At 45.2% G+C, this 22,571-nt stretch overlaps 1 protein-coding gene across 1 annotated transcript; it reads right to left on the reverse strand.

Moving 5' to 3' along the window:
• Nucleotides 1–1,415: 1,415 nt before the first annotated feature.
• On the reverse strand, nt 1,416–15,426 carry RPN1 (ribophorin I). The gene is made up of 10 exons (XM_045022921.1): nt 15,114–15,426; nt 12,369–12,433; nt 9,956–10,262; nt 8,197–8,406; nt 5,839–6,031; nt 5,396–5,495; nt 4,955–5,093; nt 4,388–4,507; nt 3,623–3,868; nt 1,416–2,294 (listed from the first exon to the last, which is right to left on the reverse strand). The coding sequence occupies exons 1-10, from the start codon at nt 15,339–15,341 to the stop codon at nt 2,112–2,114; spliced, it is 1,791 nt and encodes a 596-aa protein (XP_044878856.1). The 5' UTR covers nt 15,342–15,426; the 3' UTR covers nt 1,416–2,111.
• Between the last annotated feature and the right edge of the window lie 7,145 nt (nt 15,427–22,571).

A 22,571-nucleotide genomic window follows, 5' to 3' on the forward strand; every position in this document is an offset into this window, starting at 1 on the left:
GTGTGTTAGAATTAACAGGCTAGGCAGCTGGGCTCACTGTTCCAGCTGAAACAGGCCCAATGTTGATTCTGGGCAGGTTGGAGAGCCTGGATTGAGCTGTGGGTGGGCCTGGGCCCTCTGCATGACTGCCCTGCAGCCTGCCCTGGGGGCCTAGGTAAGTTGAGTTAGTGTTTGAACCAAAACAATGGCACCACAAGAGTAGAATGAAACCAGGGTGTGTGGGGCAGCCCCATCCATTCACACCCCAACCTCCCAGCCCACCCCCCCCTCCTCTGCAACCCAGGGCCCTGCATACATGCTGTGGGCCTGAGGTGTAACAGCAACACCTTCTGGTGGACAAACTGAGTCACACCTACTCACCCCACCCTGGGGATGGGTGTGTGACAGTAAACCCAAGGGACCTAGAACCTTGACACTCCCCTGCAGGTTAGTCCTGGTTCAAACTGTTCCCCTGCGAAGAGAAGCCACTGCAGAGCGGTTCTAGGTGAGGAAGGCAAAACTGACTGTACCTGAGCCTAATGGGGCAGCAGAAAAGTTTAAGGGGGCCAGGTTAGGAGCTAGAACATGGCTAGGGCTGAGTTTAGTTCCCTATTGGCCAGTGGGGGGAGGAGGGGAGGCTGCCCCCAGGGGAACCGTCTTCACCCCAGCGTGGAGCTAGATTTACTCCCAACTGCTGCCCTGCCAGTCACCGCTGTTAAGAATTTAAGAACGCCCATACTGGGTCAGACTTAAGGTCCATCTAGCCCAGTATCCTGTCTTCCGACAGTGGCCAATGCCAGATGCCCTAGAGGGAATGAACAGAACAGGTAATCACCAAGTGATCCATCCCCTGCTGCCCACTCCCAGCCTCTAGCAAACAGAGGCTAGGGGACACCATCCCTATCTATCCTGGCTAATAGCCACTGATGGACCTGTCCTCCATGAATTTATCTAGCTCTTTTTTGAACTGTTATAATCTTGGCCTTCACAACATCCTCTGGCAAAGAGTTCCACAGGCTGACTGTGTGTTGTGAAGAAATACTTCCTTTTGTTTTAAACCTGCTGCTTATTAATTTCATTTGGTGACCCCCTAGTTCTTGTGTTATGAGGAGTAAATAAAACTTCCTTATTTACTTTCTTCACACCCATCATGATTTTATAGACCTCAATCATATCCCCCCTTAGACATTTATTTTCCAAGCTGAAAAATCCCAGTCTTATTAATCTTTCCTCTCCTGCCCCTGTTAACCTCTCCTCCACACCAGGGCCCTTCCTCTTGAGCCTGCCTCATTCAATCACTGAGTCACCCTAGCGTCCTGAGGCATGGGGCACAAGAAAAGGCTGCATAAGAAAAAACAATCTATATATTAGCTTGGCAGTTGAGTCTAGGTTACTGCAGGAGTCAGCAAGGTCCTTCAGAAATAAAGAGAAAGCACTGAACATCCATCCTCCCTTGTTTATTTCAATTGGGTCTTGCTTACATATTAAAAAAAAAACATAGGAACAAGCACAGGCTTTCAGGGGATGAAACCCTCAGCTGCACTGGGCTCCAGCCACTGCTTTATTTTAAATAGGCTCAGAACATTGCCAGCTTGAAAAACCTCACTTTTTGTGACAAAAAACAGTACAAAACTCCTTTGCTCGAGTTCCTTATTCCCCAAAATATAAAAGTATAAATTCAAGGGGGAATGGATTTATTTTAAAGCCTTCAGAAGAACAAAGATGCCTTTATTCTCTCTGGTCCCAACGTTCAGATCTGCCATGAGCACGTCTGCACCCAGGCTGTCTGGCTAGTTGTACAGGGACAGTAAGGGCCCTCTTACACAGCAAAATACAGAGTGGAGACTGCTTTATAACTTGTCTTGCCTTGCCTGTGTGGAAGGAACCCTGTTACAACCAAATCCAAATCTTGTTATACCATGGTCCCTTCCACAGCAGATGCTGATAGGCAAACAAGCCCTAAAAAAGACTAAGCCAAAAAAAGTTATTTGCAGGCATTTTCCATTTCAAATTTTCTCCCTTCCCCGATTTTGCTGACCAAAGAGCATCACTGGTTTGGCTCAGAGCATGTCCACTCAACAGCCTTTAATCTCAACTCATGTTTCTCCCCCCTCCCACCACTTTAACTGAAGTTATAGTGCATCGAGGATGTTGTCAATTTTGGTGACCAGCTCCTGGCGCTTGTTGGAATGCAGCTTTTCATTCTCAATGTACGTGTCCTTCTTAAGCTTGCCAGCCACCAACCGCTCTGCCTCTACAGACGATTTCAGAACCAGCTCCTTGACTTGACTGTCGAGCTTCTGAATCTCGCTCACCTTGTGGGAGTTCAGAATAAACGAATATTAAAGAGGACTGAACACAAATAGCTCAATGACACGAATAAGCAGAAAAGCTGGTAGATCTGGGACCAAGGAAGGCACAGCACAGGATATAGAACACCCTCTCCCACTGGCATGGCTATAAGTGAACATGGCATTTGGAGGGTTCCTTGGGGCAGGAGGCTAAATGGGCGGAGCAAATTTAAATGAAACCTCAGAAGCCAGATACTAGCATTGAGATAGGTGTAATTCTTACTTTCAGTGATGTTTAATGACAAGTTAGAGACTTTCAAATCTAGGTCACCAGTACAAATCCAATTCAGGACCGCGGTGGCCAAAAGTAGTAGTTTTCCGGTAATTATTGTGGTTGCTAGGGTGAAGTGAGTTTGGTGGATCTCAATCCAGTTCACAGTGGGATCAGTACCCACAGCACAAAAACTGATCTCCCCACACCTCAAGGTGGGTGGCTGCTTCAGGTCAGAGCTGAGGCATAAAGGTTGGGAATGGTAGTGTGTGTGCTGTGCTGCCATGTTGTTGCAGAGAAAGGAATTCAGTCTACTGGGCTGTGAAGGCAGCATCTTCCACCAGTGTGAAATTCACACGTGGACAAAAATAAAAGATTAACAAGTAAATGTTTAACGCTCTTGGTTTCATTTTACAATGAAACCAGTGAAGCAATGAGATGAGGCACTTTCTATGCAAAAATCAGAGTCCCAGACATAGTCAGTCAAGACAGCAACTGGAGTAGCTGAACACCTGTAAGTGCTGTTCTCTTTTTATTCCAAAGAAGCCATGTAATATGAAGCAATAGCTTCCCACGTGGATTCTGGCAACAAACCCAGAAATAGCTCAGGACCCCAAAATAACCTGTGTTATTGGCTTGGATAGTTTGATAATATACAATCTGTTGGTATTTTTCAACTTAGAAGATCCACGTTCTCATTCCATTTGCCATTACTAGGAGTGTAACGATAAGACAGACGCAGGATTGTATGTTACAACTGCATTAATAATGTGCCCATGCAGCTGGTCTAGGGGATCTTTCGGAGACAGTGAGTGCTAGTGACAAGCAACTTTTTACCTCCACACATTTTATAGAGCAATAAAAGCAAGAGTAAAACTACAGCAGAGCAAAAAAACAAAACAAAAAAACAATTAACTCCATCCCCTACATCTTTCTGACAAGAAGCAAGTAATTTTGGAGTGGATGAAAGAGAGAACAGGAGGCAGCAGTTAAGCTAAGCATCAGAAGACATCTAGAATGGAGGCAGAGTAGCTTACAAGGCTAGCAACAGAGCACAGCTAAGACAGGAGAGAGCTCTTACCTTATCACACATGTCAGAGCCTTCTGTCTTCAGCTTGGACTGCAGAGAGGCTACTTCATTGGTCAGGGCCTTATGCTCTGTCTCCAAGGTCTTCTTGCCACTGTTTAGAGTGGAGATGTCCCGTGACTGCTTGTACTTATTCACCGCTTCATCAAAGTGGCGGTACAGGCCCAGTCTCTTGTTCACCAAGGTGAGAACTTGCTCTGTTATGCAGGCCACCTTCATCCTAGCTTCAGCAGCTGGATCCTATAAGGGGTGATAAGGTACATAGACAAGCACATACAAAAAAATTAAATTGAGGCAATGCCTTTTTAGCCACACGTGCTATGCAAAAGCATCACAGATCTTACACTTTACAATTTAAAACCAACAGCTGTCAAAAGAATGCCAAAATTAGCCTGGTCAGATCATAGAAGCCTCTGGCTGCCTCTAATCAACCAGCCTAGCTCTGGGTTAACCAAGGGAAAACATGGAGGAAGGGACTCCCACAGGAGAGTCACAAACCAGTTAGATTCAGATGGGCTTGCTGTCCCAGGGCTGGAATATTTTACATGGAAGCTAAAGATGGAGTATCCATCACAAAACAAAACCAATAGGTCTCGAGGTGCTCAGACACTATAGTGATAAGGGACCATGTACCTAAATAGGAATATTCCAATGGAAAAAAACATTTAGTGAGGGGAACTATTTCTACAGGCAATTTCCAACCACCAGGGGAATAAAACTTCCTCCTCAGTCACAAGGCTGCAACTTGCCATATAGTACCTTGGTGATGGAGAAATCAAGCCTGACATAGAAGATCACTGTGAAGAACAAGATGTAAAAGGCTCCAACCACCAACAGCGGCTCCTGCAGCATCAGGATCTTGTTGAAGGTGTAGTGCACCTGCAAAATAGGATTCAGAGAATGTGATCAATGACTTGCCATTAGTCAAGGGAGAAACTTCAAGCACCTGAATGTTCCTAAAAATCAAGAAAGAATAGTTATGGCACACAGAATGGATCCAGCTCAGATAATGCAAACTGTGTAGTCAACAACCTAGACACATTGCTTGGTTTTCTTTATCTCTTGAGCAACAAGCTTCCCCAATTGGGCTGTGCGTTGGCTATACTGGCTTTCCTTAAGGGCTGCAACCCAGTGAGAATCTGTAATGCAGACATCTTCCAGCAGAGAGAACTTCACATAGTAACAGAAAAGCAAAGCCACACAATTTGCATGTCATTTTCCAGGAATGCCTCAGCCCCAGACCAGATATTGTTATGACTACAAAGGTGAGCGTGGAGGAGGCATGGCTGCTCATTTAAGTTATTCAAACAAAGGGGCCAAGCCTACCACGATGTCCTGGATGTGCTGCTCTACCAGGTTGTTCTTGTGCGCTACAATCACCGGGCGTCCAAATGTGTCCAGGTAGGTGTAGTGGAGCTCGTCAGTGGCTCGGTTGATTTCATATGGGCTGTCCACATGAATATTCCTGCAGGAATAAACAGACACTCCCACATGATTCTAATATGTCTGAGATGGGATGGTTTAAGATTTGACTGGCCAGTTTGTGGCCCAATGCACACTACTCAATTGCACATTGAAAACAAGTTCACTGCAGTTTAAGAAGCAATTTATAATATGTGACAGACTGTGCTCCAAGGTGTCTTCTGTGCTCATGTCAGCCATTGTGTTTTCATGGTGCTCTGTCTCCAAGAGCAGACAGGAGACTTGGCCATCAATGCACAGGTGAAGCATTTTCAGCAGTAACAGCACAAGAGCAGTGTCACTTACTTGGCACCTTCTGGCAGGATTATCTTTACGGTCACAGAGTCTGCAACTTGCTCATCAAACACATGGTCAATGAACCTCATCTTCAGGGCATACTGGTCACCTGAGAGAAGGCAGAAAGGATAGAAAAAATTCTAGGTAGTTTAACAAAACAGGCTTCCATGGGAAGGTGTTCCCAATGTCTGTGAATCTCAGGATGCTGAAGGACGGGGGCTGTATGCACTCCTCAGCAGTGGATCATTGGGCTCCCCGGAAAATGGCAGTTTTTAACAAGAGGTGTAAGGATACAGGAAGAGGCACACGCAAGCTGGAGACTGGCTTGTTAGTTACAGAAGTAACAGCTAGCAATAAACACTAAAAGGTTACAAGGGCCCCATACTGTACAAATGTCAGATTTCTAACACAATAAGTCTGGTCTTTTGCTACTCCAATCCTGTGACACCCACCAAGGTTATAGAGATATTCATAGCTAGGCAGGTTGTAGCCAATGATGTAATGAGTCTTCCAACCCCCAAAGAGCGGGAAGCGGGGGCGGATCTCCATCTCCACAGAGTCATCCAAGATGAGAAGGTGGCTGGTAGAGATGTTTCCAATTTCATCTCGGTAATATACATCCTGAGCCGCAGCAGGAAGAATGGTCTGCATGGGAGAGAGAAGCAGCACTCAGTGCATCTGCTAGAGAAAGAGAATTTCAACTAGAATAGGCAAAGCAGCCACTGATGACACTTGGTTCAGCTTCAGTCAGGAATAGCACCACTTCTCGCAAGAAGCAACAAGATAGCTTCTTGGCGGCAGCATGTGTCAAAATGGTGTCAACGTAAGTGATCAGCCACAATGTGCTCAGCAAAAGCTATTGCCCATATTCAGAGATGTTATAGATGACAAAGCCCTATTGGATCATCCAGTCTGTGGCCTTGAAGTCAATGTAACATTGTTCCCTATAGACCAGTGTCAGTGGTACTTTATCCAGTCCAGTTTCCCAAGCAATGAGGGACATGCCTACCACAATGTCCTGGATGTGATGCTCTACCACTTCCTTCAGGATTCTATTTCACATCCTATCTGATCAGCCTAAATTCCCATTTCATTCCATCCCATTGCTCCTAGTGGGCTGAGCTTGCGAATTCATACACGCAACTCGGTAACATTTCTGTCTGTCTTGATGTCATATGACAATTTTTTTTTAACACTGCATGCAATCAATTCCAACATTTAAGGGAATATTCTAGGCATCAATGGGCAGAACCCCACAGATTCTGGTGAAAAAAATCAAAACCGGAAGGGGAAATGGGGGACACAGCTCCTAGCATCTGATCAGCAAAACAAGCAGCTTCAACCAGCTCTGTAATTGTCAACAAATCAAAGAACTTGTTGATGGCAACCATTAACACGTTCCAGCATAACAATGGGGATAATAGTATGGGAGGAGAAGAATGGTGGAGCCCCGCCATGGGGAGGAAACGGGGGAGTGGCAGGGTGGCACAGAGAACCCCTTTCATGAGGGAGGTTACCGGGAGTCCCTGAAATAGAAGGAGGTGGGAGGGTGGTGTGATGATTTGGATAATCTGTCTGTACAATTTGAGTTCTGGTTGATGAGGATATGAAGTTGTTACTATAAAAACTGCTGTATCACTGAATGCCTCTATGTAAATGTGGAATCAGCCATTGCTGACAGGGCTGAAAACACATCTCCAGACAATGGTTGGTCACTAGACCTTCAGTTGCTGCCTATTCAGATGGAAACATCTGAAGGACAATGGGTTGGCTAAGGTTAGGAGAACTAGTTTTCTCCAACCCCTCAACAAAGTGTTTGGAGAGTGGAAAATTCCTATACAACACAGAGAGAGCAGAGGTGGCAAAGCAGGAGTTTAGAAGGACTCAAAGTGAAGGAGGGATGGGTCAGTTTAGCAGTCAGATCAACCAAGGTCGGAGAAAGCAAGCTGACCTACCCCAGAAAGGGGCTCCATGGTTCAGAAATTATGCCATAAGCTGCAGCAGAGGATCTTGGACACCCTCACAAGACCTTCAGCCCAGCCCAAAGAATGCTCCAGAGTGGCGAGGAAACTGAGGCAAGGAAGTGCATGTAATGTTTATTATTTTTGTATACATTTGTGTATTTCTTGTGCTATCAAGTAAAGAGCAATGGTATTTTACAATTCTGAGCAGTCTGTGTATATGTTATGTGACACACCTATCGTGTGTCCCTGAAGCATTAACCCAGAATGTGGCAGGAGTTCTAGGAGAGGGTATGTTTAAGCTACAGGGAAGTCTGGGGGAAGGGCGGGATCAGCACTAGCCCCGGGGGAAGGGTAGCTGGACTGCAGGCTTACAGCTCTCAGGAGGGGTACTAGACAGAGGATTGGCACCCCAAAAGTGTGCCTAGAGACCCCAAGCTAGAGGCAGTGAATGACTGTTCAGACTCTGGAGGCGTAAAGCACACAGCGATTCAGAATTTGGATCCCTTCACAGCAGTCTGGTGTGTGCCCAAGAAGGGGCATTCAACTGGATCTCTGACAGGTAGTACACAGGCAGCTTGTGAGGAGAATGTAGGATGCACAGAACACTTGGTTTATGCAATAAGCCTACAGAAGCAACAAGGTGTGTGACACCTCCCCCGCTCCCCAGTTATACCCTCCTGTACTACCTTGAGTAATTCCTCTTTGATAATGACATGTTGTAAATATCTGAAAGCTTTTTATGTTTCCCCCTTATCCCTTGTGTACTGTTGCCAAATAAGAGACAAAAGAAAGGGCAGTAGGATTTTCTATAGGAAGGTGGTAAGAAAGAGGGCACAAAATGCAAACCTTAAAAGATTTGACAGAAGATATTCCACTGTCTGGCTGCCTTTGGTAGTCATATCTGGAGAAAGGCCCTTTGAGCACAGCTCCTGTGTGCTTTAAGTCAACAGTCTCTTCTACAGCAATATTTCCCCAGTGAGACACTTCAATGACCCGTATCATACTGGTGATCGTCAGGAATGGGTTGTTATTTTCATAGTGTACCTTAAGGATGTCCTGAGAAGGAAAGAAAAGAAGATATAAATCCCAGACAAGAAGTAAAAAACCCAGGGGGGGAAGGATTCCCCCTCCATCAAATCCCAGAGTGAATCATTCCATTATAGGGACAGCCATCTCTGGACCCCCTTTTTTGATTTATAACAGCTGGTCATACAATACAGGGTGTAAAATGCACACAGCTCAAAACTAACACACCTAAGCTGAAGCTCAGCTCTGATACTTTGGAGATATCAATTAAAGCACTTTAGCAAATTTCAGCATATGTTCTGGCTGTTTTAACTGATCAAATGAAAGCAGCTGAATGGATATGCTACATTTCACAAGTGACTGCTCACAACAAGGGAAGTTAACATGGGCAGATAGGAAGCCCCTAGATACTGAGATGTCCCCTGCCATTAATACAACTGACTGCAGGGAGCAGGATTCACTGAGCTAACTGATGGATGCTTTGGACTGGAGAGAATCAGGATCCCAGAGCAAAGGAGTTATCTCATACAGACCAGTAACAATTAGACAACTTAGACAGGGGGATATCTCCTATCAGCACCCCAAGATAAACAAGACCATCTGACCCATATGTTCCAAGGTGCCATTCCTTTGAGCCCATACCATCATGAGTAACTGAGTTCCTGACATAAATCCCACTGGAACAACTGGTGATGGGTGGGTGAAACTTGACAGGAAAAACAGCCAGATGTTCAAGTGATTGGCTTAACACTTAAGTGGTGCTAAATCAAACTCTGAATCTTGCAGGGAGAATGCGGATACTGCATATTAAGGACAATATGTACAAAGTAACTAGGTTGTATATCAACGGAGTCTCTTCTCCATACTATCCCATGAGCTTCCTTAAATATTTATACACTCAGAGTAGCAGGTGTTTGCCCCTCAGCATGTTACTATTTCCTTTTAATTTTTTTGAAGTGAATTTAGTGTTGCTGAATTGACACCCTCAAGTCCTCTCTGTGTACTCAGAGTATGTATAGCAAAGGCAGCTGCAATTCAAACTCTTCCCCCTACCACCTCATGACATCCATGCCCTGGAGAGAGACCCCTCTCTCCAAAGTATCAGAGGGGTAGCCGTGTTAGTCTGGATCTGTAAAAGCAGCAAAGAATCCTGTGGCACCTTATAGACTAACAGACGTTTTGCAGCATGAGCTTTCGTGGGTGAATACCCACTTCTTCGGATGCTAGTCTATAAGGTGCCACAGGATTCTTTGCTGCTCTCTCCAAAGGTTTCTCATTGGCAGTCTCAGTGGAGAGGCCAAGTCCAGAGGCAACTAAAGCCAACTGTGGTGGCTCTGTGATACTGACACTTACCCATTAGGAACTGGACTGAGAAATACCAACTCAATTCTCATAAGACACCAGTTTTCAGACACTTGCCACTATCCTAATCTGTGGCTTAGAGGCAAATGCCTCTGTATCTCATTCAACTTCTTGAGCCATAACTGACATATTTACGTGGTGCACTTTGCAGGACAACGGCGTACAATTTATTTTCAAGAGTCTTTCAGACAGGGTATCACTAGCCACAAGAGTTTACCTGGCTATATGGTGGGATGTCCTTGAAGGGCCCATATTCAATCATGTCCTCTGACCGGGTGGGATTGCCCAGCTTGGTGTAGTTCTCCACGTTCCTGGAGGCCAGTTTCACACGCGTAGTTTGGGTCTTTGTTGGGTATGGAGAGTAGAAATAATGATTCCCTTCAAAGACCACAAACTGTTTCTCTGCCTGTGTGATGTGCGTGGGGTACGGCTGCAGGACATGCGTGAAAACTGTTTCGATGGATAAACGGATCTTGGCACCTGGCGCCAGAGGTGATGGCAACTTCACGGTAAAGAATTTGCCACTGAAAGGGAGAACAGCAGGAAAGCTATAAACACCAAGATCTCCACTGGCCTGACGCATACTCTTAAGATTCTGCAACACACACTGGCGCAAAGGGGAACCTGGAAGTTTTCTATTTGCTCTTAAAGGGCTCCCTCCTGCAAAACTGGAAGTGCTGTACAAAGGGCATTGTAGGATCAGGCCTAAAGTAGATTTCTGCCAGTAGCCTGGTGCTTGTTCCTCATGAGGAAATTTCTGTTATACTGTGTGGGTACATTTACATATAAATGGTGACGGAGCAGTCTATAATTGGATATCATTTGGCACAGGCCTGAATGGATACTCAAAGGGAATCAAGCCAACATACCATCTGTGTGATGTTTTTTTGGGTAGAGATACTGGTGTGTTCCTTTCACTATTTCTCTACAGCTGCACTTCACTGTGGATTTTCCATTATTCTCTAGGTGGAGAGAATAATCTAAAATGGAGCATGAGCAATGATCTGACAGGAAAACAAACATCCTACGTTCCTGCTCCTAAGAGTCTGTTACCTCTCAAGTCAGCACTACTTGTTCTCCCACTGGACTGAAGCTGAATAAGGATTAGGGTGACCAGAGAGCAAATGTGAAAAATCGGGACTGGGAGTGAGGGGTAATAGGAGCCTACATAAGAAAGACGCAAAAATCAGGACTGTCCTATAAAATTGGGACATCTGGTCACCCTAATAAGGATGTCCATGCCCAGGGACCCAGCAGGGGTATCCTGCAGACAGTGAATTTTAGAGGTGTGGGACTACAGAAAACAATTTTTCACCTAATCCACAGCAGAGTTCTCTTGCCGCCTTCAAAGAAACAGACCTCCACAGCAGGTTCACAGCACCTAACGAGAGCTGCTGCCCAGACAATGGAAGGAGAGTAGCTAACAACTCCACTGGATGGACCTTGGCAGTTGCAGGAAGGGAGCAGTCTCTAACTCACTTGTGATGCAGCCCTCCACCTGGATTAGTTGGGGCACCATCAGCCAGTCATAGCTACGAAGTGGGCACCGTTCTGCCTTGATAATTCAGTGTTTCACTCCATAGCTACCAACCTCTTGAGATCACCAGCAACTACTGCTGAACCAGTTTAAAAAGCTCACTTTATTTAATAGCTAACATGCACAGCCTCTGAAAGAGCCTTGCACTACAAATTTCTGCTCTCCCAAGCATGCTGCAAATATGGGATACTTTCCCAAGTGTGGCAGATGTGGAGCCTCTGGCTAGAAAGAGTGCTCTATCTCTGGTTTAGGGGCTACAGGCCCATTTTAAGCTGCAGAACCTAACACCCTGCAGCAAAAATATGGTTCAGTATTGCAGCGTAAACAGAGCCAAAACAAATTTGTAACTGTATGTGATGGGCAGTACAGACCCTTAAGGGGCCCATTTGGTTCTAATGCATCTCCATCCCAGTTTCCCTAATACAGGAAGGTGGCAACAGATGTTCTGACAGGAGGGTTTCATAAGATGTTAGGATCCAGGGGGAGTTCCTTACGTAGTACAGGGGAGCTGAGGAAGACACCTGTACTGCATCCCTAATAGCGGGAGCAGTCTCTAGCGGGAGAGGCTGCCAGACAGACTACTTTATTTCCCCAGGAAACTGAAGGCATCTGCTTTTGCTGACCTGGGAATCAGGTCCTACACTGTAGGCTATCTGGTTCATTTGAGTAGCCCGCACAGAGACCTAGAATTACATGCAGGACCTCCCAGAGAAGGAGGGGATTTTTTGTTTTGTTTAAGCAGAGTTGCTTCTGGAGCTTGCGGTGGGGACTGGAACTGGGGTTCTGCCATTATGTGTTACCTGTATTCTCAAATTGTGCTACAGGCTGTGGTGTGAAAGGTAAGATGGGTCAGGCTGTGGTGTGAAACATAAGATGGGCCTCTGAAAGAATAAAGAACACACAATCACCATCAAGATTGTTGTAGGGGCTGCGTGATGAAATATTAAAAGTCCTGGACTTGTTCCTTAGACTAACATCTCTCTTGATTCTGCTATTACTCAACTGGGGAGGACTAATTTGAATGAGTAAGTTACAAATACTGGTCCCTAACAGAACTGCTCCCTGTTATTTGGTATTACAGGGTAAGACTCACCTTTTACCTTTCACCTTAGTCTCCCGCACCTCCAGGGTGTTCTCCTCCTCTTCCTCACCTTTCACCTGTTCCAAAACAAAACATTACAGCCTGATCACCATGTCACCATTTAGGCTTCCCAGGTGAAGCAGCTGAATGTATCAGGTCAAATACTACACAATTCCTATTCATTTCTTATTGCAGGACACACAACGCATACTAGTTGACAAAAAATTGTTTATTAAAGACCCAATATCTATTAGCATCACAATCATTAGTACTGGCCAACTCAACAAATTGTGGTCTGTATCCAAGAATAGAAACTGGAGGCCCCTGTTGAAGTTTTTGAAGCTTTGGCCGGGGTTCTAGGCTGATTCCTAGCTAGCAAAGGCATGAAACTGAGTCTGTCAATGGCTGACCCTACTCCTCCAGCAGGCCCTTTTACAGAGCTTCTCTCATTGGAGCTCCTAGGAGTGGCCACCAAATGGAAAAAGCAAAGACTGGCACAACCGTCTCACTGTTGTCATCAGAAAGCAGCACCTGCACAGCTACTCATTCAAACTTCTTGAGGAAAAGAGTGCTGGATTGATAGCCCTAGAACTGGAGACTCAAGTCTGCTAAGCATCCATAGGACAAATGCAGCCTGAAAGATGAAAGCTTTCCCCATGCATCTCTGGGTCCTGCTCCAACATGTATCCATACTGCTCTGGAAAGACCACATTTAGATGTGGTAAATGAAACACACAGATTAGCATCATTCTCCATGTCTCATTCCCTTTTGAGACACTGTAAGCAAGGTTACCCAGCCTCCTTGTTTCACAGTCATAATAATGGCCTTTTAGTAGCCTAATTATTTTTAGAGCACCAGCAGCATGCTAGGAACTTTATAGACATCTGATGGTGACAACCCTCACTCACTACCAAAATGAGCTGGCTTTGAACAGGGGACCTAGAAGTGAAAGTCTCTGTATCCTACCACCAAGCTACTTGAGTGCTATCAATAGCAGCACACAGAATACGCATGCAAAGGCCTTTGTTTCAGTACCACATTAACACAATGTGGACCAACGTCTGCTCTGTTACACCAGCATAAGCCTAGAGCAACCCTTCTGAAGTTGATCCAGATTTATGCTGGCACAGGATAATGATTTATTCTTCGTACTGCAGTGGTGCCTAAAGTGTGTTAAGCTCTACTCACAGAAGCAGTCGCTGTCCACGTGTGTACAGCTCAAGAACCTGAAAGCAAAATTTAGATCAAAGCAGAACTCGATCCTTTGTGTTTCAGTGGAGGTCTATTGATAATCTCTACTACTACTTTAAATCCCAATTGTATTTTTAAAGCACTAGGCTATTCTAATATGTTGCCCTTTTATAGGATACACCTGGAAATTTCAAAGGCTTAAGACTTACATCTCAAGCTCTGAGGTAGGGCAGCATTATTTATCCTTTGTGGTAGGGGAAAATGAGGCAGAGTGGTGAAGTGACTTTGCCCTGGGTGATACAGTAAGTCAGTCGCAGAGCTGGAATCAAACCCCAAAAATCCTAGCTCCCAGCTCCTTGAACTAACAGCTGCTTTTCAGAATCACTCACCACTAAATACTGTAAGTGGTTCAAGTGCTTGAAGAAGGTTATAAGTGGATGAAAGAGTTAGGCAGCCATCTGACAGTTGCCCATTCAGACTCAGGGCCCAGCTTGTATTTACATCTTTCACTCTCCCATTTATGTATCAGAGGAGTAGCCGTGTTAGTCTGGATCTGTAAAAGCAGCAAAGAGTCTTGTGGCACCTTATAGACTAACAGACGTTTTGGAGCACGAGCTTTCGTGGGTGAATCCGACGAAGTGGGTATTCACCCACGAAAGCTCATGCTCCAAAACGTCTGTTAGTCTATAAGGTGCCACAAGACTCTTTGCTGCTCTCCCATTTATATGGATCTCCTTCCAAACTTCAAGCCACACCAAGCTGAAGCCAAACAACTGCAAGGATATTAATGTTAACTGTCAAATCACTAACCCACCTACCCATGGCATAACAAAACCACCCTTTGCCCACACCAAAAATAAAAACTTAAATCTACACTATAAGAGCAGGTGGGGTCCCTACTACTCAAGGCATCCAGAAAGTGCCAGGAAATAATAATGTTTAAGAAGCTGGATAGATCTCATGCAAGTGGCCTGCAGCAGCTAGCATTATGCTTGGGGAACACAATGTGGAGGTTTCTACTAAGACACCTCTCGGATTTCTCCATCTCCCCCCCACGGTGTGGTTAGTGGTTGCATTGCAACGGCTGAGGCACTTATGCTTACGTGTCAGTCTCTGCCAGGCAGGGAAGTGGCTGTCACTGCACCATCAGCCCAGAATCAAAGGCAGGAGAAAAACCAACGGCCACCAGAGGGGACAGAAATAAGCACGCGGCTGGGGCTGCCCGGGCAGCCAGCTCTGCCCAGGCGCTGCCCCAGCTTGGCAGGGCGGGCCGCAAGGCCGCTTGCACGCCCCGGAGGTGGAAGTGGAGGTGTCCGTGCCTGCAATGAGCGACCTCTGGGTTCCCCAGCACCGCGCCGCTCACACACAGGGGGGCCCGTGCAGGGGTTGGGGCCGCCCCCCGCCGCAGGGGCAGCAGCGTGCGGAGGGGGGGTCCCCCACGCAGAGGCCGCGCCGCAGAACGGGCCGGGCCAGGCCGAGGTCACTGGGGGGAGGGGGGAGCGGACGGGGCCGAGCCCCTGCAGAGGAGCGGGCGCGCTGCCACGCGGGCCGGGGAGCGCACTCACCTGCACCCCGAGGTAGGCCAGGTGGCTCTCCAGGCCGGGGTCCAGCGCCAGCAGGAAGGAGCTCGCGCCCCCGGAGCCCCCCGCCGGGTTGGCCAGGCTCAGCTCGGCCGTCACCTTGGCCAGGTGGGTGCTGAGATCCACCGTCCGCTTCACCTCCTCATTGAGCAGCTCCGGGGCCGCCAGGGCGCAGCCCAGGCAGAGAAGCAGGCGGCAGGCGAGGCCCTCCATGGCCGGCCAGGCAGCGGATGAAACCGGATGGACTCACACAGTTAGCGGCGGGGGCCCTCATCCATCGGGGAGGGCACAAGATGGCAGCGCCCAGGCCGAGGGAGGGACAAGATGGCGGCGCCCACCGAAGGACCACGGCACAAGATGGCGGCGCGCATAACCGCCAGGACCCCGTCAGTCTCTGCGACCAAGGGGGCTACGCGGATGCCTAACTAAAAATGCAATGGCCAAGGGTGGTGCTGAGCGTGCCAATTCTCCAGTAGGATCAGAAAAATCCTAAATGAGTCAGAGCTCAGATCTCATTGCAGAGAGCAGAGATTCTCCATATAGTGTGCAGGGGGTGGATATTGAGTCTGTTCTTCATAGCTTCCTGCTGGAACCTGGATAGATCTGGGCAGAGCCAGGCTATGAAGCTTACAGTGAGGCCAACCCTTAGAAACCACAGAACAGGCTCCAGTATCATGAGAGTTCATTCAAACAATACATGTGGGTATTCCCCCCTTCACCGTCTAGTTTCTGAGCCACCTTTAGGGTGCATTGGGGTCAAGCTTTTCAACCATGAGGGGTAGAGATTTTTTTTAAATTGAAAGATGAGCCTCATCATCATGACTCCAAGAGCTGGGGCTTTAAGAAAACCACCAAATAGCATAAGAAGCATGATAAAATCATAAGAACTGGCAATGCTGCTGTCAATATCAGTAACCCTTAGCTTCTAATTAATTAGTTGGGCCCAAAAATAATAAGATTGGCTTAAAAATAATGAGATTTTAAAAAAAAATTGTTTTCTGCTTTCTGAGCTATTTTGGATGCCACTGGGTCGTGTTTTCAAGCTTTTTTCTCTGTGATCATGGAAGCTAGAATCTTGGAAGAACAAGAACAAAAAAACAGCTGAGAGTCTCATGTAATGACAGGATTCCAGGAGCTGGGGCTTTACAAAAAGCACCAAATAATGCAGGCCTTGTAATAAGTTGACAAAAAGCTAAAATAGAGTACCTAATCACAGACTGATGAGCCCAGCTCGAGAGCCAAGACAACTCAAGGGCCTTTGCCAGATTTTGGCTGGAAACCGTCCACAGAGATTTGACTCTAAACCAGCCATGAAGCTGTAAGCATTGTGTTTTGGGGCTGAAGGGGGAAATGGGCTGTTATGTTTTCCAGGAGTCACGGAAGATGTGTTTTGGGGCTGGTGCAGGAAATCGGGTATTGTGTCCTGTGGCTATCAGGGAGGGCAGGGAATGGAGAGGGGTGTTAAAGGTGTGTTTTGAGGGCTCTGAGTAGGGATTTTAGTTGCTGGGTGTGGATATGATTATAATGCTCTTTACATGGATTTCTGGTGCTTGTTTCATTGTCTCTTCCATTCTGAATTTATGAGCTGTATATGTTGAGAGTTGCCTTGTTTGTTTGGCATCTGACATTTTGTTTATCCGGGAGAAGGAGAGTAACAAAGGAAAGTTTAAATTGAATCAAAATATGATGTTCTTTAAAGGGAGCAAAATCTCTTAGTGCTTAAAAAAGAAGCCAATAACTTAATTAATGGTGAAATAAAGCTGAAGTTTGAAAGATCCAAGACAGCCAAAGACATAGTAACCACAACTGACCTAACCCAGGCAAAGAGAAGTTCTAACAGTAAAAGTTTCACTGTTTTAACAGATGACAGTGCACTGGGGTGACTGGCACCTTATGTAATAAACACCTAAAATCTGGCAAGAATCTGGCATTTTTTACTGTGATTGCAAGATTAGGGCCTTAGAATGCAATTTCTTTGGAGCAAAATCATCTTTTTATACTATTTGTACAGCACTAACACAATGGGGCCCCTACATGCTACCATAATACAAATAATAAATCCTAATTTCTCTGAGCTGAGACTGCAAAATATGAGAAGGGTGTTAGCTAAAAGATAGTCCTAAACTGCAACGTTTGGCTCTAGAGGCAAACTCTCCCAAAGTTTGGGGGAGATTAGATCAGATCCAGGATTCCAGGTGAGGCCTTTTCTAGTAAAGAATAGGAGGGAGAGCCTTTTTTAATTCTCTGCCCCCTCCCTTCTTGCCAAACATGCTACCTCAGTATTTTTACTTTATTTTGATATTAGTGCTGTTGAAACTTGTAAGATTGGCAGCTTTGCATACTGAATACATTGAACACCAGAACAAGTATAGGATGGGCCAGCTTCCCTCACCCAGCCCCACCAATGTGCCTCAGACATGCAACCTGGACAGACTGCACCTCCCTCACTGTATCTGTGGTGATGTTTCTGGACAATACCAGCAACAAAAATGTGACATAATTTGGGTTGGTCTCATGTGCAGTCTAAGGCTCCCCTCTTGTGCTCTGGGGAGCAGGCAAGATAAGGAAATACACAAGATTCCCTAAACAGTTCAGATGAGTTGTGCTTACCATGCCCCTGTTCTCCAGAGCCATCCGAGAGCAGTACTTTTGTAAATGGGAACATCTTTCCCGTTTTGAGAAAGCGAGAACAGAGCAGGCGGATCATGGGGTGCGGAAATGTGATGTATGGGATCCAAAACAAAGTTGCTGCTGGGTCTAATTTAAGGCCTGTCCGCCTGGCTGATGTTCTCAGGAGTTGTGGCTGATTTATGGTGGTATTGTATGCGTGCAGTTTATTTTCCTCGGAAAGTTAATCTGCTCAAGATTCTCGTTTCACCTTTCTGGCCCTCAGCCCAAATCTCTGTTTTTTGCCTCCATTTCAACAGAAATAAATCCACTCTTAACTGTGGCTTCAGTGACTCTTTACACACCCAACTCCAGTCACTATCCCACCCAGCTTCCCAGGAACAATTCATCCTTCCAGCATAGGACCTTCACTGCCACAAAAGCAAATGAACATTTCTGTGTATATTAGAGTTCATGGATCCAAACAAAACCCCATCTTTAATCTTTGGATCCAGAGCAAAGTTCTCTCTCTTGAATGGGCACAATCCAAACCCCAGATCTACTCTACTGAATTTGAATGAGGAGTACTTGTGGCACCTTAGAGACCAACAAATTTATTTGAGCATAAGCTTTCATGGGCTAAAACAGCCCACGGAAGCTTATGCTCAAATAAATTTGCTAGTCTCCAAAGTGCCACAAGTACTCCTCGTTCTTTTTGCTGATACAGACTAACACGGCTACCTCTCTGAAACCTATCTACTGAATTTGTATCAGAGGGGTAGTGGTGTTAGTCTGTATCCACAAAAACAATGAGGAATCCGGTGGCACTTTAAAGACTAACAGATTTATTTGGGCATAAGCTTTCATAGGTAAAAAACCCACTTCTTGTCCAAATAAATCTGTTAGTCTTTAAGGTGCCACCGGACTCCTCATCTATTGAATTTGGAGATTCAAATTCTGAATCCAAATTTGAACTCCCCCAAAGTCTGGTGTGTTCAGAATCAGATGTTACATACCATACCTTCAAGGTGCAACTCAGATCTGACCCTATGGTTCAGATCCAGGCCTTTGGCCCATCTCTAATTTAAATCACCAAGTCACACTTTAATATTAGTATTAATGCTGCCTCCGATGCAAATTTAAAATATTTAAATCTTGCCAATATGGGCCTAATTCATTCTTAGTGTGACTGTGTTGTTTTCAGGGATCTTGCATCCAGGATCAGTTTGGCCCTGTAGGCCCAATTCACCATTGTCCTGCACTTTGTGTAGTTATTTACACCTGTGCACCTGATATCCTTCTGGCATTGCAACCTCTTGCACAGATGTAAATTAATACACAAGGTGCAGGGCATCAGAAAATCCCCCCCCCTCCGTTTACTCACTGTGTCTCTGAGTAGTTTACATATTGCACAGGAAGGGAGAGGCTGGTTTTTTAAAATAAAAAATATTATAGGTCACTTGCCGAATAGTGCATCAGATAATTGCTAGAGCATGTTTGCATAGTTGCAGATTTTTCAGCCTTACTATCCCTGACCAGACACTGCCCTGCTTCTCCCTCTTTCTTTCTTCTACCATGGGAGTCACCTTAAAATCATCTGTTTTGGATTAATATTTATGAAATAAAGCCAAGGAGCAAAGAAAAGAGTCCCAGCAGATGTGCTGATAATATGCACTGAGTGGGAGGTTAGTTGCTTATTAAAAGAGCTTTGAAAATCAGATGTCTGGTGACAAAGCATTACAGAAAGGCCAGGTGCAGGCCTGCATCATCAGTGCTGCCCTCTCTGAGTGATATTCAATTAATAAGGGGGTTTTGACTGTACTTCTGAGTGATCCTAGGACCCAAATCTCCCCCCAAGGGACTTGAATGGAAGCAGGATTAATCCCTGAGAATAAATCTCTTTCATGTTACCATAGCAAAAATTCCAATTTTATTCATGGACTAGAGACAGCAGATGTACCCTGCTGTCACGAGGGAGCCTTTCAGAAGCCTGTGTGCTACAAGTGGCCTGTGGCCAGAATTCTAAATCCTGCATGCAGCCAGAAGAGTGCCAAAGTTTAGCAAACGACTTCAGAGTCCACACATCAGAATCGGGGACAAGAAGCTATCACGTTGTTGTGGGTGTCACGTCCTAATCTCCCTTGAGCCCCTGACTGGCCTTTCTTTGGCCAGACAAATGCCCACTGGCAAGGCATCACTACCTCTTAAATGCTGAATATTGAGCGCTCTGTCCCTCTCATCTCCAGGTGTGTGCGTAGCCTGGATCACTCTGGATTTCCCACCTGTCCTGGAATGATGTCAGTTCATTGTTTTTAAACTCTTGTTTCATTCAAAATAGCTGGATTTTGTAAAAACAATTCAATGCATAAGAAATATCTTGTCCAAAAACCCCAACACTGATGACAACGTAGCGATGATGCCCTTCTCTGACATCTTTTAGCCAAGGCTCTCAAACTGTTTGCAGTAACTATACTTGACAACACCGCAGAAGAGCCAATAGATACACATGCTATTGAAATAAAGGCAACCCTAGGGTAGAATAAGACACTTGTTTAACAGTCATACAAGAGTGCTACAAAGGTATTGGATAGGAAGTGAATAAGAATCCTGTATCCAGATGAAACTGCAGGGGGAATTTTGATCAGCCCATAGTAATTACCTGAGATGGAGTATGATTAGGATGCATAATAATACAACTGCTCCTTAGCATTTTGAGATAAGTAACATTTTACAGCTGCATAAATAAATTCTCACAATGCTCTTCTGCGGTAGGTCGGATCCCTTATTTTACAGAATCTGTTTTGAAGAGATGCAGTGACTTGCCCAAGGTAACACTGGAAGTGAGTGGCAGCCAGGATTAGACTCTTGGATACCCAGAGTTATAACAGTTAATGCTAACAAAGTAGCAGCAGGCAGATAAAACCTCCTCTTTCAGGACTTCAGTCAGACTATTAGGGATTAGGTTGAGACCTTGTTGGGGTCACAAACCCCCTCATCTGCCTATGGTGGGGGGTTTCTTACACCTTCCTCTGAAGACTCTGATGCTGCCTATTGTCAGAGACAGGTTCCTGGATTAGATGGGCCATGGGTGTGATTGAGCATGGCAGTTCCTGTATTCATGTAGCTTCTCTATAGTTAACACCCATATTTTGGTGCAAAATGACATGAGAGCTAACATTTTTAAGCTTCAAAGTCAGTACAAGCATTAGCTCATTGATTCTCCCAACATCCCTGTGAGAGAGAGAGGGTGTAGAGAGAATAAGTGGCCTGGCTTCTCTTTCATATCATATTTGAATAGGGGATGACCAATCTAGCAACACAGCGGTCCCTCACACCAGGCTAGGGCATTAGTTCCTTACAGAGATGGAAAAGCACCGCCTACTGTGTTACCCATATTACTTCACAATACCCCTAGTCTATCCTTGGAAATCTCCCATCTAAGTGATAACATTTCTTAGATTGTGGCATGTGATTAATAATCCTGTGTGCTGGGGCACAGGTGCTGTGATATGCTGAGAAAAAAATGAATTGATGGATTTAGCATCATCCTGGGCCTCATTTTTTTTCCCGTTGGCAACAAATAATCCTGTTGGTGATGAAATTGGACTAAGTACTACCCCATCCAAAATATTAAAGAACCAAAATCTTACTGTACTCCAGGGTATCTGTGCCCTTTACCCTTTTAGGAGAGAGGACTCAAAAACTAGAGGACTGTGTTAAAGTTCACAAATATTAAACATACCGGGATCAAATTTGTCCCTGGTGTAAGCCCACTGACTGCAGTGAAGTTACACCAGAAATACCCATGACTCATTGCATAATGTTTTGTTCTTTGAACAGTCTCGGTAAGGAGGACACACTAAACAGTAGCACAGTATACTGGATCAGTGGTGATAAACATTTTAAAACTGGGCCCAGTCCTACACCTAAGAAGTCATTGGAAGGGTTGCTATTGGTTTGCTACTTGTGAATGGCACTTTGAAATATTTTTTACTGTGTGATGTTGGCAATACCAGTAAGTGTGTTGCTCTCTGAGCTGCTAATCTAGTCCGCTTTAGACTTTAATAGTTTACTGTATGTACAATGTTATATTGCAATAATCTGAGCAGCCTTTGAGATCTGTCAGTAGCAGTTAGCAATAAACACCTCCTGGCTTCTAGCATATATTAAGGCCTTCTGAGGTTTTGAAATATCCACCAATGACAATGTAGGTACGACTTGGTCAACCAATGGCAGTTTGTTTGGTAACTCACTGAAAATCAACAGGAAGACAAGATCCTTGAAAAGCTGCTGAAAACCCCAGTCTCTAAGTTTCAGCATTTTCACAGCCCGAGTTTTCAGCCAGTCAGCAAATCCAGTTGTCGAGTCTTAGCCAATCAAAACATCATGTGGTTTTTTGGTCTGGTTTAGTCACTGATTTTCATGAGAAATGCATAGGAGTGGCAGGCGAGGAGTGTGATTGTTCAGGATTTCATACACAGTACGTTTTTCTGTATCCTGAAAATTCCGGCTGAAATCACACAAGGATATTGTTAAAGGGACATCATCAACTTGAGAGCTAGTCAGTTTCAAAACAAAACAAAAAGGTAACGTTGATTCAGATGCCTATCCCCGAATCTCCCTGACAATTTTCGTAGTTTTAAAAGCACATTTTTCTGGAGTGTTTAAAGATGTTTTTCCTTCCTCTGTTGCTATGTGAAAGATCCAAACTGGAAAAAAATATATTTTTCTGTAATCTTTTTCAGTTACAGTACTAGGCACAAACAATATTTTACAGGGACTAGAACAATGGTAGGTAAAAACTTACAGCAAGAAGTGTAGGTTTTATGTTGACAG

The sequence above is a fragment of the Mauremys mutica genome, chromosome 7 (genome assembly GCF_020497125.1).
Source record: "Mauremys mutica isolate MM-2020 ecotype Southern chromosome 7, ASM2049712v1, whole genome shotgun sequence".
Classification (NCBI taxonomy): domain Eukaryota; kingdom Metazoa; phylum Chordata; order Testudines; family Geoemydidae; genus Mauremys; species Mauremys mutica.

Bases quoted from the DNA above. Each gene is read 5' to 3' on its own strand.
- RPN1 (XM_045022921.1), bottom strand. From the start codon at position 15,341: ATGGAGGGCCTCGCCTGCCGCCTGCTTCTCTGCCTGGGCTGCGCCCTG. The intron at 12,434-15,113 runs GTGAGTGCGCTC...GTTTTGGAACAG, and splicing joins TGGCCTACCTCGGGGTGCAG to GTGAAAGGTGAGGAAGAGGA. The intron at 2,295-3,622 runs GTAAGAGCTCTC...AACTCCCACAAG, and splicing joins GCTCTGACATGTGTGATAAG to GTGAGCGAGATTCAGAAGCT.